Source organism: Salvelinus fontinalis, chromosome 27 (assembly GCF_029448725.1).
Source record: "Salvelinus fontinalis isolate EN_2023a chromosome 27, ASM2944872v1, whole genome shotgun sequence".
Classification (NCBI taxonomy): Eukaryota; Metazoa; Chordata; class Actinopteri; order Salmoniformes; family Salmonidae; genus Salvelinus; species Salvelinus fontinalis.
In genome coordinates, this window is record NC_074691.1 from 8,829,390 (window position 1) to 8,842,110 (window position 12,721).

The 12,721-nt window shown below is 41.9% G+C and overlaps 2 protein-coding genes across 2 annotated transcripts in view; one reads left to right on the plus strand and one right to left on the minus strand.

Annotated features, from left to right (window-relative positions):
• The window catches only part of ube2j1 (ubiquitin-conjugating enzyme E2, J1), a 30,289-nt gene extending 27,919 nt beyond the window's left edge, over window positions 1–2,370 (minus strand). Inside the window, exon 1 of the mRNA XM_055884588.1 lies at window positions 2,031–2,370. Coding sequence (XP_055740563.1) covers window positions 2,031–2,061 — 31 coding nt within the window. The 5' untranslated portion in view covers window positions 2,062–2,370. The remainder of the gene's footprint in view (window positions 1–2,030) is intronic.
• Window positions 2,371–11,978: 9,608 nt separating this feature from the next.
• Window positions 11,979–12,721, plus strand: part of ankrd6b (ankyrin repeat domain 6b) — a 60,407-nt gene continuing 59,664 nt past the window's right edge. The window contains exon 1 of the mRNA XM_055884594.1: window positions 11,979–12,056. The gene's annotated coding sequence lies outside the window, so the exon portion shown is untranslated. The remainder of the gene's footprint in view (window positions 12,057–12,721) is intronic.

A 12,721-nucleotide genomic window follows, 5' to 3' on the forward strand; every position in this document is an offset into this window, starting at 1 on the left:
TTTTATTTATTTTTATAAATCGGTCGATTAATCGGTATCGGCTTTTTTTGGTCCTCCAATAATCGGTATCGGTGTTGAAAAATCATAATCGGTCGACCTCTAATATTGGCACCTATATATCGTGATAATATCTGGCAATCCTGGCAATTCCCAGCGCTAGTCAAAAGTATTGCACAATATAGGGAATAGGGTGCCATTTGGGATGCATACTATGTGGAGCCCTTCTTTAGCTGCGTCTCTGAGTGGGTGTGACAGAAGAAAAGCCTCTGCTGCCACATGGGCCTCCTGACTCCTGCGGTGAGCAGGGTTTCAGTCAGTGGACCTGGGGGATCGGATTATAATCCTGTACACAAAATCTTACGTAACGCATTTTAGTGTTTGCAGGCAACTGGGGATGATTCAGACAGGTTGGGTCCTGTGAGCAGGGAGACACCGTTACATAATGACTTTTAACCAAACTAATAATAATACAATAGGATTTAGAGACCTGGGCAATGATGGAATTGTCTGAGTTTACTACTGACCACTACCCCTTCCTAACCTAGAGGAGGTCTGTGCCCCAAATGGCACCCTATTCCCTATATAGTGCACTACTTTTGATCAGAGCACTATGGGCCCTGCTCAAAAGACAATTCCATCATTGCCCAGGTCTCTAAATCCTGGCACTGCGATGAGGTGCCTTAGACCACTGCCCCACCCGGGAGGCCCTCATTGTGGGTTTCAAATGCCGTTTCTTAACAGAAGTCAGCTCTACAAGCTTTTGGGACATGTCTCAGAGACAATGTCACGCTCACCTTACAACAATAGGCTATTGAAAAATGGGGACAGCGATACTCTAAGCATAGGTCCCCCATTTGCTTATCCACACAAAAATGGGATACTGTAAATGCATCAACTACCAGAAAGTGGTGTAGCCATTTCCTTATTTTGACTTCACCACCTTTCAAAACTGGAAACAAATCTTTATTTGATCCTCTCTCAACACCCTGACTCAACTATAGCCTCAGCCTTATTTTGACCCCCTCTCAAAATCCTAACACTAGCTAACTCAAGCTGTATTTGTAAACCCTTTCCTGAAGACCTTAAACGCAGCCCACACCGGTGCGCAAGGACAAGACAACTTTGATCTACAATATTCTGAGCAGAGAATTTGAAAATCTTTCCCAAACCCACCACACTATACTTGATCTAGCATGGAGGACAGGAACTACAGGCCAGAAAATGCTTTATGCAAAAACAAGGTTTCGGTACATATTTCTTGACACAGCCCAAGGCTGGCCAAATGAAATCTAGAAACCATGTCTAATTTGAGCTAGTGAGGAAACCACAGAACCGACTGAACACATGGAGCTTAGTGTAACTGATTAGCTGTGGTTGAAAGTGACATGTTCCAACCCACTCAGCTGTTTAAGAGAATTCTGCACCTGCCACCAGTGTGCACGTGTGTGTCCTTGGACCAGGCAAGCCAGTCAGAGGCCGAATAACAACGTCAACCCCAGAAGTGTCTGATATAGGTTCACTCTTTTGGAGTGATCATAACCAGGGCCCACTGCTCAGATTACTGTCTTTTCGGGTAAGGTGTTAGTGAATGCAAATAAGTAAGTTACAACACTTAAGACACTAACTTTTGATTTTTATCTATGCTCAAAGACTCCACTAAGTCTGATCAAATGAACAGCAACACGAAAATAGACAAAAGTATATCATGACTTCAATTAGTCTGCTAGTGTCCGTGAAGTTGAGGTTAGGCTACGTGTTAGCTACTAAATCACAAAACGCCTGTAAAAGGCCATAACGTCTTGATTATTTCTTAATATTATGGCATTGTCATTTGTATTCAAATATCATTGGGCAAATAGTTAGCTAAACATAGTCAAACAAGCTAGCTAACGCTAGATATTATCAGCATGATGGTGGAGTCATTTCTTCATGATGGGAAACCCAAAGCAAATAAAGCCAAATCCTTTATGCTAGGCTATATAGCATTAGCGAGTTCGACATATTGCAGTCTGTGTCATTTACAAACTTACCTGGGCTCTTGAGGTTATATTTGTTCTCCATTTTAACGAGTCAAATGGACTCAAAATGTAGCTCGCGTCTGTTTAGGAGAGACAGCTGACACACGCACATCCAGCTAACACTAGCCAATACTGACTTTTGATTCGTCCAAAACATGCGAGCAATGTATTCGGTAAAGCTGACCGAGAGCCAAAAGTCGTATGCAGTTTACTCTAAACAGCTGTCATATGAGTTAGTTAGCTGGAAAGGAAGTCCTGACGTGGCACAAGTTTGTTGTTCCACGAATTTGGTGAACGACCTGTTCGAACAGAGAAAAATATCAGTCGTTTGACGTCACATGAAAACGTAAACAGGAAGTAGTAGAACTGTAAAGGATTTGAACGAGAGAACTTTATTAACACACTTTTTTATTTCCCTCTAAGATATACCGAACAAAAATATCAATGCAAAATGCAAGAATTTCAAATATTTTGCTGTTACAGTACATAAGGAAATCAGTCAATTCAAAAAAATTCCTTGGGCCCTTATCTCTGAATTTCACATGACTGGGCAGGGGCGTCGCCATGGGTGGGCATAGGCCCACCTACTTGGGAGCCAGGCCCACTCACTGGGGATCCAGGCCCAGCCAATCAGAATGAGTTTTTCCCCACAAAAGGGCTTCATTACAGACATCAATTATCTTCAGCACCTCCTCAATTCTCTGGAAACAGCTCTGGGGGACATTCCTGCAGTCAGCATGCCAATTGCACGCTCTTTCAAAACTTGAGACATCGGTGGCATTGTGTTGCTTGACAAAACGGCACATTTTAGAGTGGCCTTTTATTGTCCCCAACACAAGATGCACCTGTGTAATGATCATGCTGTTTAATCAACTTCTTGATATGACACAGCTGTCAGGTGGATGGTTATCTTGACAAAGGATACAATGCTCACTAACAGGGATGTAAACAAATTGTGCACAACATTTGAGATGAATAAGCTTTTTGTGAATATGGAACATTTCTGGGATCTTTTATTTCAGCTCATGAAACATTGGACCAGCACTTTACAAGTTGCGTTTATATTTTTTGTTCATTTTTTATATTTGCGTGCATGTGAGAGAGAGATAGAGAGAGAGAGGTGGAAACTGAGCTGCACTTCCTAACCTCCTGCCAAATGTATGACCATATTAGATACATATTTCCCACAGATTACACCGAAAACAAATCAAATTTTGATAAACTCCCATATCTATTGGGTGAAATATCACAGTGTGCCATCACAGTAGCAAGATTTGTGACCTGTTGCCACAAGAAAAGGGCAACTGTAAGGGTCGACGCTGGAGACGAGAAGCAAGTACATTGAGTGAACATTTAATTACCACGGACATGGAACAGGACAGCGTCTGGACATAAACACATAACAACATTAATGCAGACATAGGGAACAAACGGGGGAGCAGACAGCTATATACGGGGCAATCGATGAAGGGAAGGAGTCCAGGTGAGTCCAATGACTGCTGCTGCGCATAATGATGGTGACAGGTGTGTGTAAAATGAAGGGCAGCCTAGTGCCCTCGAGCGCCAGAAAGGGAGAGCGGGAGCAGGCATGACAGCAACCAGTGATGAATAAACACCATTGTAAATACAACCCATATTTGTTTATTTATTTTCCCTTTTGTACTTTGACTATTTGTACATCGTTATAACTCTTTTCCTATGAGTATAATGTTTACTGTTCATTTTTGACTGTTTATTTCACTTTTGTTTATTATCTATTTCACTTGCTTTGGCAATGTAAACCCATGTTTCCCATGCCAATAAAGCCATTTGAATTGAAATTGATACATCATTGTGATTATGTTCAAAATGTATTCAACAAAACTGTACTCAAAATTTACTGAGAGCATATTCTATCATTTGAGCCAAAGCAGGATATTAGCTATTTATCCAGAAACACTTTTAATGAGATTGCTGTGCCCCTTCATAGCTCCATGGTGAAATAGGATTAAAGGGAGGGCTGTGCAGCTGTGGTTAATATCATCCCTACAGTACCCCAGGGCCCTTCCCTTCTACCTCTTTGCCCTCCAGTCGACTCTGTCTCTGGACTGCCAGCCAGATGTCCCCCACATTAGCCTGCCAATTTGCATCAAGAGAAAAATGAGTGCACAGGATTATAAGTGTTTTTTAATCTTCATTTGATTAAATCCCCCTCAAATGATTCACAAAAAATACATGATATTATTTTTTGATATCACACACTCAAAATCATTGAGTGCCCAGCAGGAAATGTCTAGCTATGTGTGCATTAGTAATGTGGCCCGGCCATTCCATGACTGACTCCCATTTTATAACCTCATCATAAAAGACAGCACATAATCAGGGTTGGATATTGACACCCGCCACCCTCAAAATGTGGGTAGATTTTGTCATTGGCGGCTAAATAAGGATGTCTATTTTACGAGCCACGTTGGCGGGTGGTCACACAGAGCATCTGGGAACAGTAAAAAAAAATATGAAAACCCCACATGTAGAAGTTGGTCGAATTGACAAGAAAGGCTACTGAGGTGTGACATTGTTCTAGTGTTTCTTTGCCAGTTACATCGTATTGTTCACCCGCTAGATTGTTTTCAATTTCATTTTGAGTTTATTGCAACTGCCTGCTTCTAGGAAGACATTGCAGTCAAAGATTTTTTTCATCAGACAAGGGAGTGACCAAGTTACCACGGTAACAGCCCATCCCTTAAAGGGGTAGCTGAAAATGTTTAGCTGTGTTTGAATACCCATACTAACATACTTAATGAGTATATACTATAAGTTAATTTTTGTTAATTTTTGTATAAATGAACGGTATCCTTTCAGTTGAGTGTACAAGTGCTTCGTCCTGTCTACCGGAAGTTGATGCTGTTGCTATGCAACTTCTTGTTAGCTTGTTAGCATAACAAATTACTAGCTAGCTAGACATCTTACGACTTCATTAACTATGTCCACTGAGAACGCACAATGACTATACCACATAGCTAAGCTAAGAATGACATGAATAATCAAGTCAATAAATGTTGGGTAGTTAGATAGCATAATGTTAATATACTGGCAAGTTCAACGTATTAGTAGCCAAGTAACTTTAGGTAGCTTGCTAACATACTGGTACATACAAGCAATTGCTGTAATGATATGCTATGCGGTTCGTAAGGTTAGCGTAGCTATCAAATTGTCAGCCAACATAACGTGTAATGTAACTTATTTGAAAAGCCATTACTTTATTACATTGCTAAACATGTTCTTAACATTTGTTATAATTAGTTAAAGCAATTAATTTGTATCAGCTCTTGTCAGATTTCGGCTGCATATTTTTCACCATTTTCTTCGAATCTGAAGACATTGTGAAGCCACGAAGAATTGCATTATGGGCCATAAAAGCACAGAAATAGTGTCCACTGCTTGTAGACTTTGTATTTTGGCGAATGTAGTATGACATCTGGGATTTTTTTAACACTAACTATATACATACTATGACCAATAAGCATACCACATATTCAATTTACGTCACATATAGTAAAGTTGGTGTGGTTAGTATGAGTATTCGATTAAAAAACATGAGCTGGCGCACACCCAGAAAAAATGAGTTTGTGTGGAGGTGCTGACTAACGGCAATATCAAAATAAAGAAAGTCGCACACTCCATGTATAAACCCCCAGCAATTTAATGGGTATTTACCAATGTTTCAGCATCACTGTAAAACTGATATTTGAAAATAAAAGAAACCTTAACCTGACAACAAATGAGATAATGGCAAAACAAACTAACAGCTCGGCACAGTGATGCCGAAACGTTGGTAAATACCCATTACATTTCTGGGAGTTGATACATTGAGTGTGCGGCTTTCTTTATTTTGATAGTTTATAGTTTATTCGCGGTTAGCACCTCCACACACTCATTTTTCTGGGTGTGCACCAGCTCATGTTTTTTAATGTAGATTGAAAAGTAAAAAAAATCTCATTTACTTATAAGTAAATAAACCATATGGAATTGTCTGGGCAGGATCAGGCAGTGTGCTTTCAGGTGGAGGATTTGATCAAAAGGCTGGAACATATGGCTTTATTGGAGCAGCCCTTGTAGAAAAAGTGAAGAGAACTTTTGGGCGAGAAAAATAACATTATCCATGCCTAGTTGTAAGGCCTGTTTATACTTTAATGATAGAATAATGTCCTCAATATCTTGAACCAGAATATGTACAGAATCAAATGGGCAATCATACACTTAATACTGAATCTACAATAGTTTGGATCTCACTATTTTGGTTTGTCTTAATTTTCGCATTTATCTTCAACCAGAGACACTTCGAGAGACTACTTTAGCTTTCATACTTTATTGCAAAGGACACCGCTGCTGTTAAAAAAATATATGTACACACACATATATATATACAGTGGGGAGAACAAGTATTTGATACACTGCCGATTTTGCAGGTTTTCCTACTTACAAAGCATGTAGAGGTCTGTAATTTTTATCATAGGTACACTTCAACTGTGAGAGACGGAATCTAAAACAAAAATCCAGAAAATCGCATTGTATGATTTTTAAGTAATTCATTTGCATTTTATTGCATGACATAAGTATTTGTTCACCTATCAACCAGTAAGAATTCCGGCTCTCACCGACCTGTTAGTTTTTCTTTAAGAAGCCCTCCTGTTCTCCACTCATTACCTGTATTAACTGCACCTGTTTGAACTCGTTACCTGTATAAAAGACACCTGTCCACACACTCAATCAAACAGACTCCAACCTCTCCACAATGGCCAAGACCAGAGAGCTGTGTAAGGACATCAGGGATAAAATTGTAGACCTGCACAAGGCTGGGATGGGCTACAGGACAATAGGCAAGCAGCTTGGTGAGAAGGCAACAACTGTTGGCGCAATTATTAGAAAATGGAAGAAGTTGAAGATGACGGTCAATCACCCTCGGTCTGGGGCTCCATGCAAGATCTCACCTCGTGGGGCATCAATGATCATGAGGAAGGTGAGGGATCAGCCCAGAACTACACGGCAGGACCTGGTCAATGACCTGAAGAGAGCTGGGACCACAGTCTCAAAGAAAACCATTAGTAACACACTACGCCGTCATGGATTAAAATCCTGCAGCGCACGCAAGGTCCCCCTGCTCAAGCCAGCGCATGTCCAGGCCCGTCTGAAGTTTGCCAATGACCATCTGGATGATCCAGAGGAGGAATGGGAGAAGGTCATGTGGTCTGATGAGATAAAAATAGAGCTTTTTGGTCTAAACTCCACTCGCCGTGTTTGGAGGAAGAAGAAGGATGAGTACAACCCCAAGAACACCATCCGAACCGTGAAGCATGGAGGTGGAAACATCATTCTTTGGGGATGCTTTTCTGCAAAGGGGACAGGACGACTGCACCGTATTGAGGGGAGGATGGATGGGGCCATGTATCGCGAGATCTTGGCCAACAACCTCCTTCCCTCAGTAAGAGCATTGAAGATGGGTCGTGGCTGGGTCTTCCAGCATGACAACAACCCGTAACACACAGCCAGGGCAACTAAGGAGTGGCTCCGTAAGAAGCATCTCAAGGTCCTGGAGTGGCCTAGCCAGTCTCCAGACCTGAACCCAATAGAACATCTTTGGAGGGAGCTGAAAGTCCGTATTGCCCAGCGACAGCCCCGAAACCTGAAGGATCTAGAGAAGGTCTGTATGGAGGAGTGGGCCAAAATCCCTGCTGCAGTGTGTGCAAACCTGGTCAAGAACTACAGGAAACGTATGATCTCTGTAATTGCAAACAAAGGTTTCTATACCAAATATTAAGTTCTGCTTTTCTGATGTATCAAATACTTATGTCATGCAAGAAAATGCAAATGAATTACTTAAAAACCATACAATGTGATTTTCTGGATTTTTGTTTTAGATTCCGTCTCTCACAGTTGAAGTGTACCTATGATACAAATTACAGACCTCTACATGCTTTGTAAGTAGGAAAACCTGCAAAATCGGCAGTGTATCAAATACTTGTTCTCCCCACTGTATGTATGTATATATATATATATATATATATACACACACTGCTCAAAAAATAAAGGGAACACTAAAATAACACATCCTAGATCTGAATGAATGAAATATTCTTATTAAATACTTTTATCTTTACATAGTTGAATGTGCTGACAACAAAATCACACAAATTATCAATGGAAATCAAATTTATCAACCCATGGAGGTCTGGATTTGGAGTCACACTCAAAATTAAAGTGGAAAACCACACTACAGGCTGATCCAACTTTGATGTAATGTCCTTAAAACAAGTCAAAATGAGGCTCAGTAGTGTGTGTGGTCTCCACGTGCCTGTATGACCTCCCTACAACGCCTGGGCATGCTCCTGATGAGGTGGCAGATGGTCTCCTGAGGGATCTCCTCCCAGACCTGGACTAAAGCATCCACCAACTCCTGGACAGTCTGTGGTGCAACGTGGTGTTGGTGGATGGAGCGAGACATGATGTCCCTGATGTGCTCAATTGGATTCAGGTCTGAGGAACGGGCGGGCCAGTCCATAGCATCAATGCCTTCCTCTTGCAGGAACTGCTGGCACACTCCAGCCACATGAGGTCTAGCATTGTCTTGCATTAGGAGGAACCCAGGGCCAACCGCACCAGCATATGGTCTCACAAGGGGTCTGAGGATCTCATCTCGGTACCTAATGGCAGTCAGGCTACCTCTGGCGAGCACATGGAGGGCTGTGCAGACCCCCAAAGAAATGCTACCCCACACCATGACTGACCCACCGCCAAACCGGTCATGCTGGAGGATGTTGCAGGCAGCAGAACGTTCTCCACGGCGTCTCCAGACTCTGTCACGTCTGTCACATGTGCTCAGTGTGAACCTGCTTTCATCTGTGAAGAGCAGAGGGCGCCAGTGGCGAATTTGCCAATCTTGGTGTTCTCTGGCAAATGCCAAACGTCCTGCACGGTGTTGGGCTGTAAGCACAACTCCCACCTGTGGACGTCGGGCCCTCATACCACCCTCATGGAGTCTGTTTCTGACCGTTTGAGCAGACACATGCACATTTGTGGCCTGCTGGAGGTCATTTTGCAGGGCTCTGGCAGTGCTCCTCCTTGCACAAAGGCGGAGGTAGCGGTCCTGCTGCTGGGTTGTTGCCCTCCTACGGCCTCCTCCACGTCTCCTGATGTACTGGCCTGTCTCCTGGTAGCGCCTCCATGTTCTGGATACTACGCTGACAGACACAGCAAACCTTCTTGTCACAGCTCGCATTGATGTGCCATCCTGGATGAACTGCACTACCTGAGCCACTTGTGTGGGTTGTAGACTCCGTCTCATGCTACCACTAGAGTGAAAGCATCGCCAGCATTCAAAAGTAACCAAAACATCACCCAGGAAGCATAGAAACTGAGAAGTGGTCTGTGGTCACCACAGAACCAATCCTTTAAATAGACACCTGTTGTCTATTCAATTTGCACAACAGCATGTGAAGTGTTCTGTCAATCAGTGTTGCTTCCTAAGTGGACAGTTTGATTTCACATAAGTGTGATTGACTTGGAGTTACAGTGTGTTGTTTAAGTGTTCCCTTTATTTTTTTGAGCAGTGTATATTAACATGTGTCAAGGTCAATTTCTTGACAAGAACACAAACAAACACCATGGGCACAGTGTTTGCCTAATGGTATCTTTCCAGATCAACTGGCAAAGTACTATAAAGGGGATGGTCCTTGACTGACTTGTGTTTCCAAATGAATTCCCACTGCAGGTGTTGTTATTCTGCTACAATGCTTGTGTTCCCATACATTCTGTCCTTCAGATCAATATTATTTGTCCTGTATGGGCACAGAGGGCATTATGATGTACATTGGGCCCTCCAAGTCATGCTTTAGCAGTCAACACAGCACAGATCCTTTCTCCTCTAAGAGCTGGTTTGCCCTTGTCCTGGCCAGGGCCAAGTCTTCATTGAGAAGATTTCTTATCGCAAGGGACTTCCTGGTCAGATGAAGGTTAAATATATAAATAATATATTGAACAAAAATATAAACGCAACATGTAAAGTGTGTGTCCCATGTTTCATGAGCTGAAATAAAAGATCCCAGAAATGTTCCATGTGCACAAAAAGCTTTTTTCTCTCACATTTTATGCACAAATTTGTTTATATTCCTGTTAGTGAGCATTTCTCCTTTGACAAGATAATCTATCCATCTGACTGGTGTGTCATATCAAGAAGCTGATTAAACAGCATGATCATTACACAGGTGCAGCTTGTGCCGAGGACAACAAAAGGCCATTCTAAAATGTGCGGTTTTGTCATACAATACAATGCCACAGATGTCTCAAGTTTTGAGGGAGCGTACAATTGGCATGGTGAGTGCAGGAATATCCACCAGAGCTGTTGCCAGAGAATGGAATGTTCATTTCTCTATCATAAGCCGCCTCCAACGTCGTTTTAGAGAATATGGCAGTACGTCCAACCGGCCTCACAACCGCAGACCACATGTATGAAGTTGTGTGGGTGAGCGCTTCGCTGATGTCAACGTTGTGAACACAGTGCCCCATGGTGGTGGGTTATGGTATGGGCAGGCATAAGATACGGACAACACAATTGCATTTTATCAATGCAACTTGAATGCACAGAGATATCGTGACGAGATCCTGAGGCCCATTGTCGTGCCATTCATCCGCTGCCATCCCCTCATGTTTCAGCATGATAATGCACGGCTCCATATTGCAAGGATCTGTACACAATTCCTGGAAGCTGAAATATCCCAGTTCTTCCATGGCCTGCATATTCACCAGACATGTCACCCATTGAGCATGTTTGGGATGCTCTGGATTGACGTGTACGACAGCATGTTCCAGTTCCCGCAAATATCCAGCAACTTTGCACAGCCATTGAAGAAGAGTGGGACAACATTCCACAGGCCAGAATCAACAGCCTGATCAACTCTATGCGAAGGCGATGTGTCACGCTGCATGAGGCAAATGGTGGTCACACCAGATACTGACTGGTTTTCTGATCCATGCCCCTACCTTTTTTTTAATGGTATATGTGACCAACAGATGCATATCTGTATTCCCAGTAATGTGAAATCCATAGATTAGGGCCTAATGAATTGATTTAAATTAACTGGTTTCCTTATATGAACTGTAACTCAATAAAACAAAGAAATTGTTGCATGTTGCGTTTATATTTTTGTTCAGTATACCTTGCTGTCATGCTGTTTCTTTGTATTCTGCTGACACTTGCTGGTCAATGTATGAATAGTGTTGCCCTAGATCTAGTCTTAAAGCGAAACCTATAAAACTATATGCACTTTGCAAATTCAGTGTTTGGACACTCCAAATTGCTGTGAGTGTCCAAGAGTGAGACGAATGGGGCATTCTCAAAAGTAATAGGCAATCTGTGTGAAATGTCAATATACATTTTTAAAGCATAACTATGTCACCTAACATCAGACACCCGTCAGTCCTAGAACACAGGCAGTGCAGGATATTCCAATGTACAGAATCCATTTTAGGAAATCCTCAGTCTTCAACATTTGCAGCTTCACTTCTCTCCTGAACAGGTGTGCTTCCAGGTTCTGCCACATAGGTACAGATTTTTTTATTTAACTAGGCAAGTCAGTTAAGATCAAATTATCTTTTTAAATGACGGCTGAATGACAGATTTGTACCTTGTCAGTTTGGGGAGTCAATCCAACAATCTCTCGGATACTGGCCCAACACTCTAACCACTAGGCTACCTGCCAGATGAAGGAAAGGACACAAGCAGAGGAAGCTCCTTTGGCATCAGACTAATTGGCATCACCTAGACTTTACTTTATTGCTCTCCTAAAATCCTGTTACCACAAGAAAGAATAAAAACGCATATAGTGTACTTGCCCATAGTTTTAAGGAGACTCGCCCCAGTCACCACCAGGTGGCGCTTGAGAGCGGTGGTACATCTGCACTACATTAAATAATGTTGAGCTGAACTTTCTCTAATAATTCCTTGTGAATAGGTTTGTCAGATGCACACACCCGAAATAATTTCACATCAATTATGTCGGCAAGGTACGTTTTTCTTCTCTAAAAAGTTTTGAATAACCATGAGTAGTTCATCAAGTGTTCATCCACCTTATTGTTGAGGAGACGTCACATCCAGTAAAAACAGTAGCTAAGTGCGTCATATGTTCATGTGAATGTTCTCAGTGTTTACAGTACGTCGACATTTCTTTACTTGTTGCTTAGCCAGTACAAAGTAAACAATGTAAGAATTTGAAATACATAACAGTATTCGTGAAAATTATTGTTACAATGTTTTAAAAGATTGCCACACGACATGCTGTTCATGCTAGCACACATGAAAAAAACGATAGTATGCTATGGTTAAATACTATAGGTTTTCACTGTAGTGTTGTGTTTTTGCAGACTTTACTGTAGTTTTCACCATCACAAAAAAATTATGCCGTTTTGAAACTGCAGGAAAGTGCAGTTACTGCAGTAGACTGTTATTTTGGACGCGGTGTTTGCAGCATACTGTAGTTATACCGTATTAAGCAAATAAGGCCCATATATGGGTGTGGTATATGGCCAATATACCAAGTCTAAGGGCTGTTCTTATGCACTACGCAACACGGAGCGCCTGGATACATCCCTTAGCTGTGGTATATTGGCTATATATCTCAAAACCCCAAGGTACCTTAATGCTATTATAAACTGGCTACAAATATAATTAG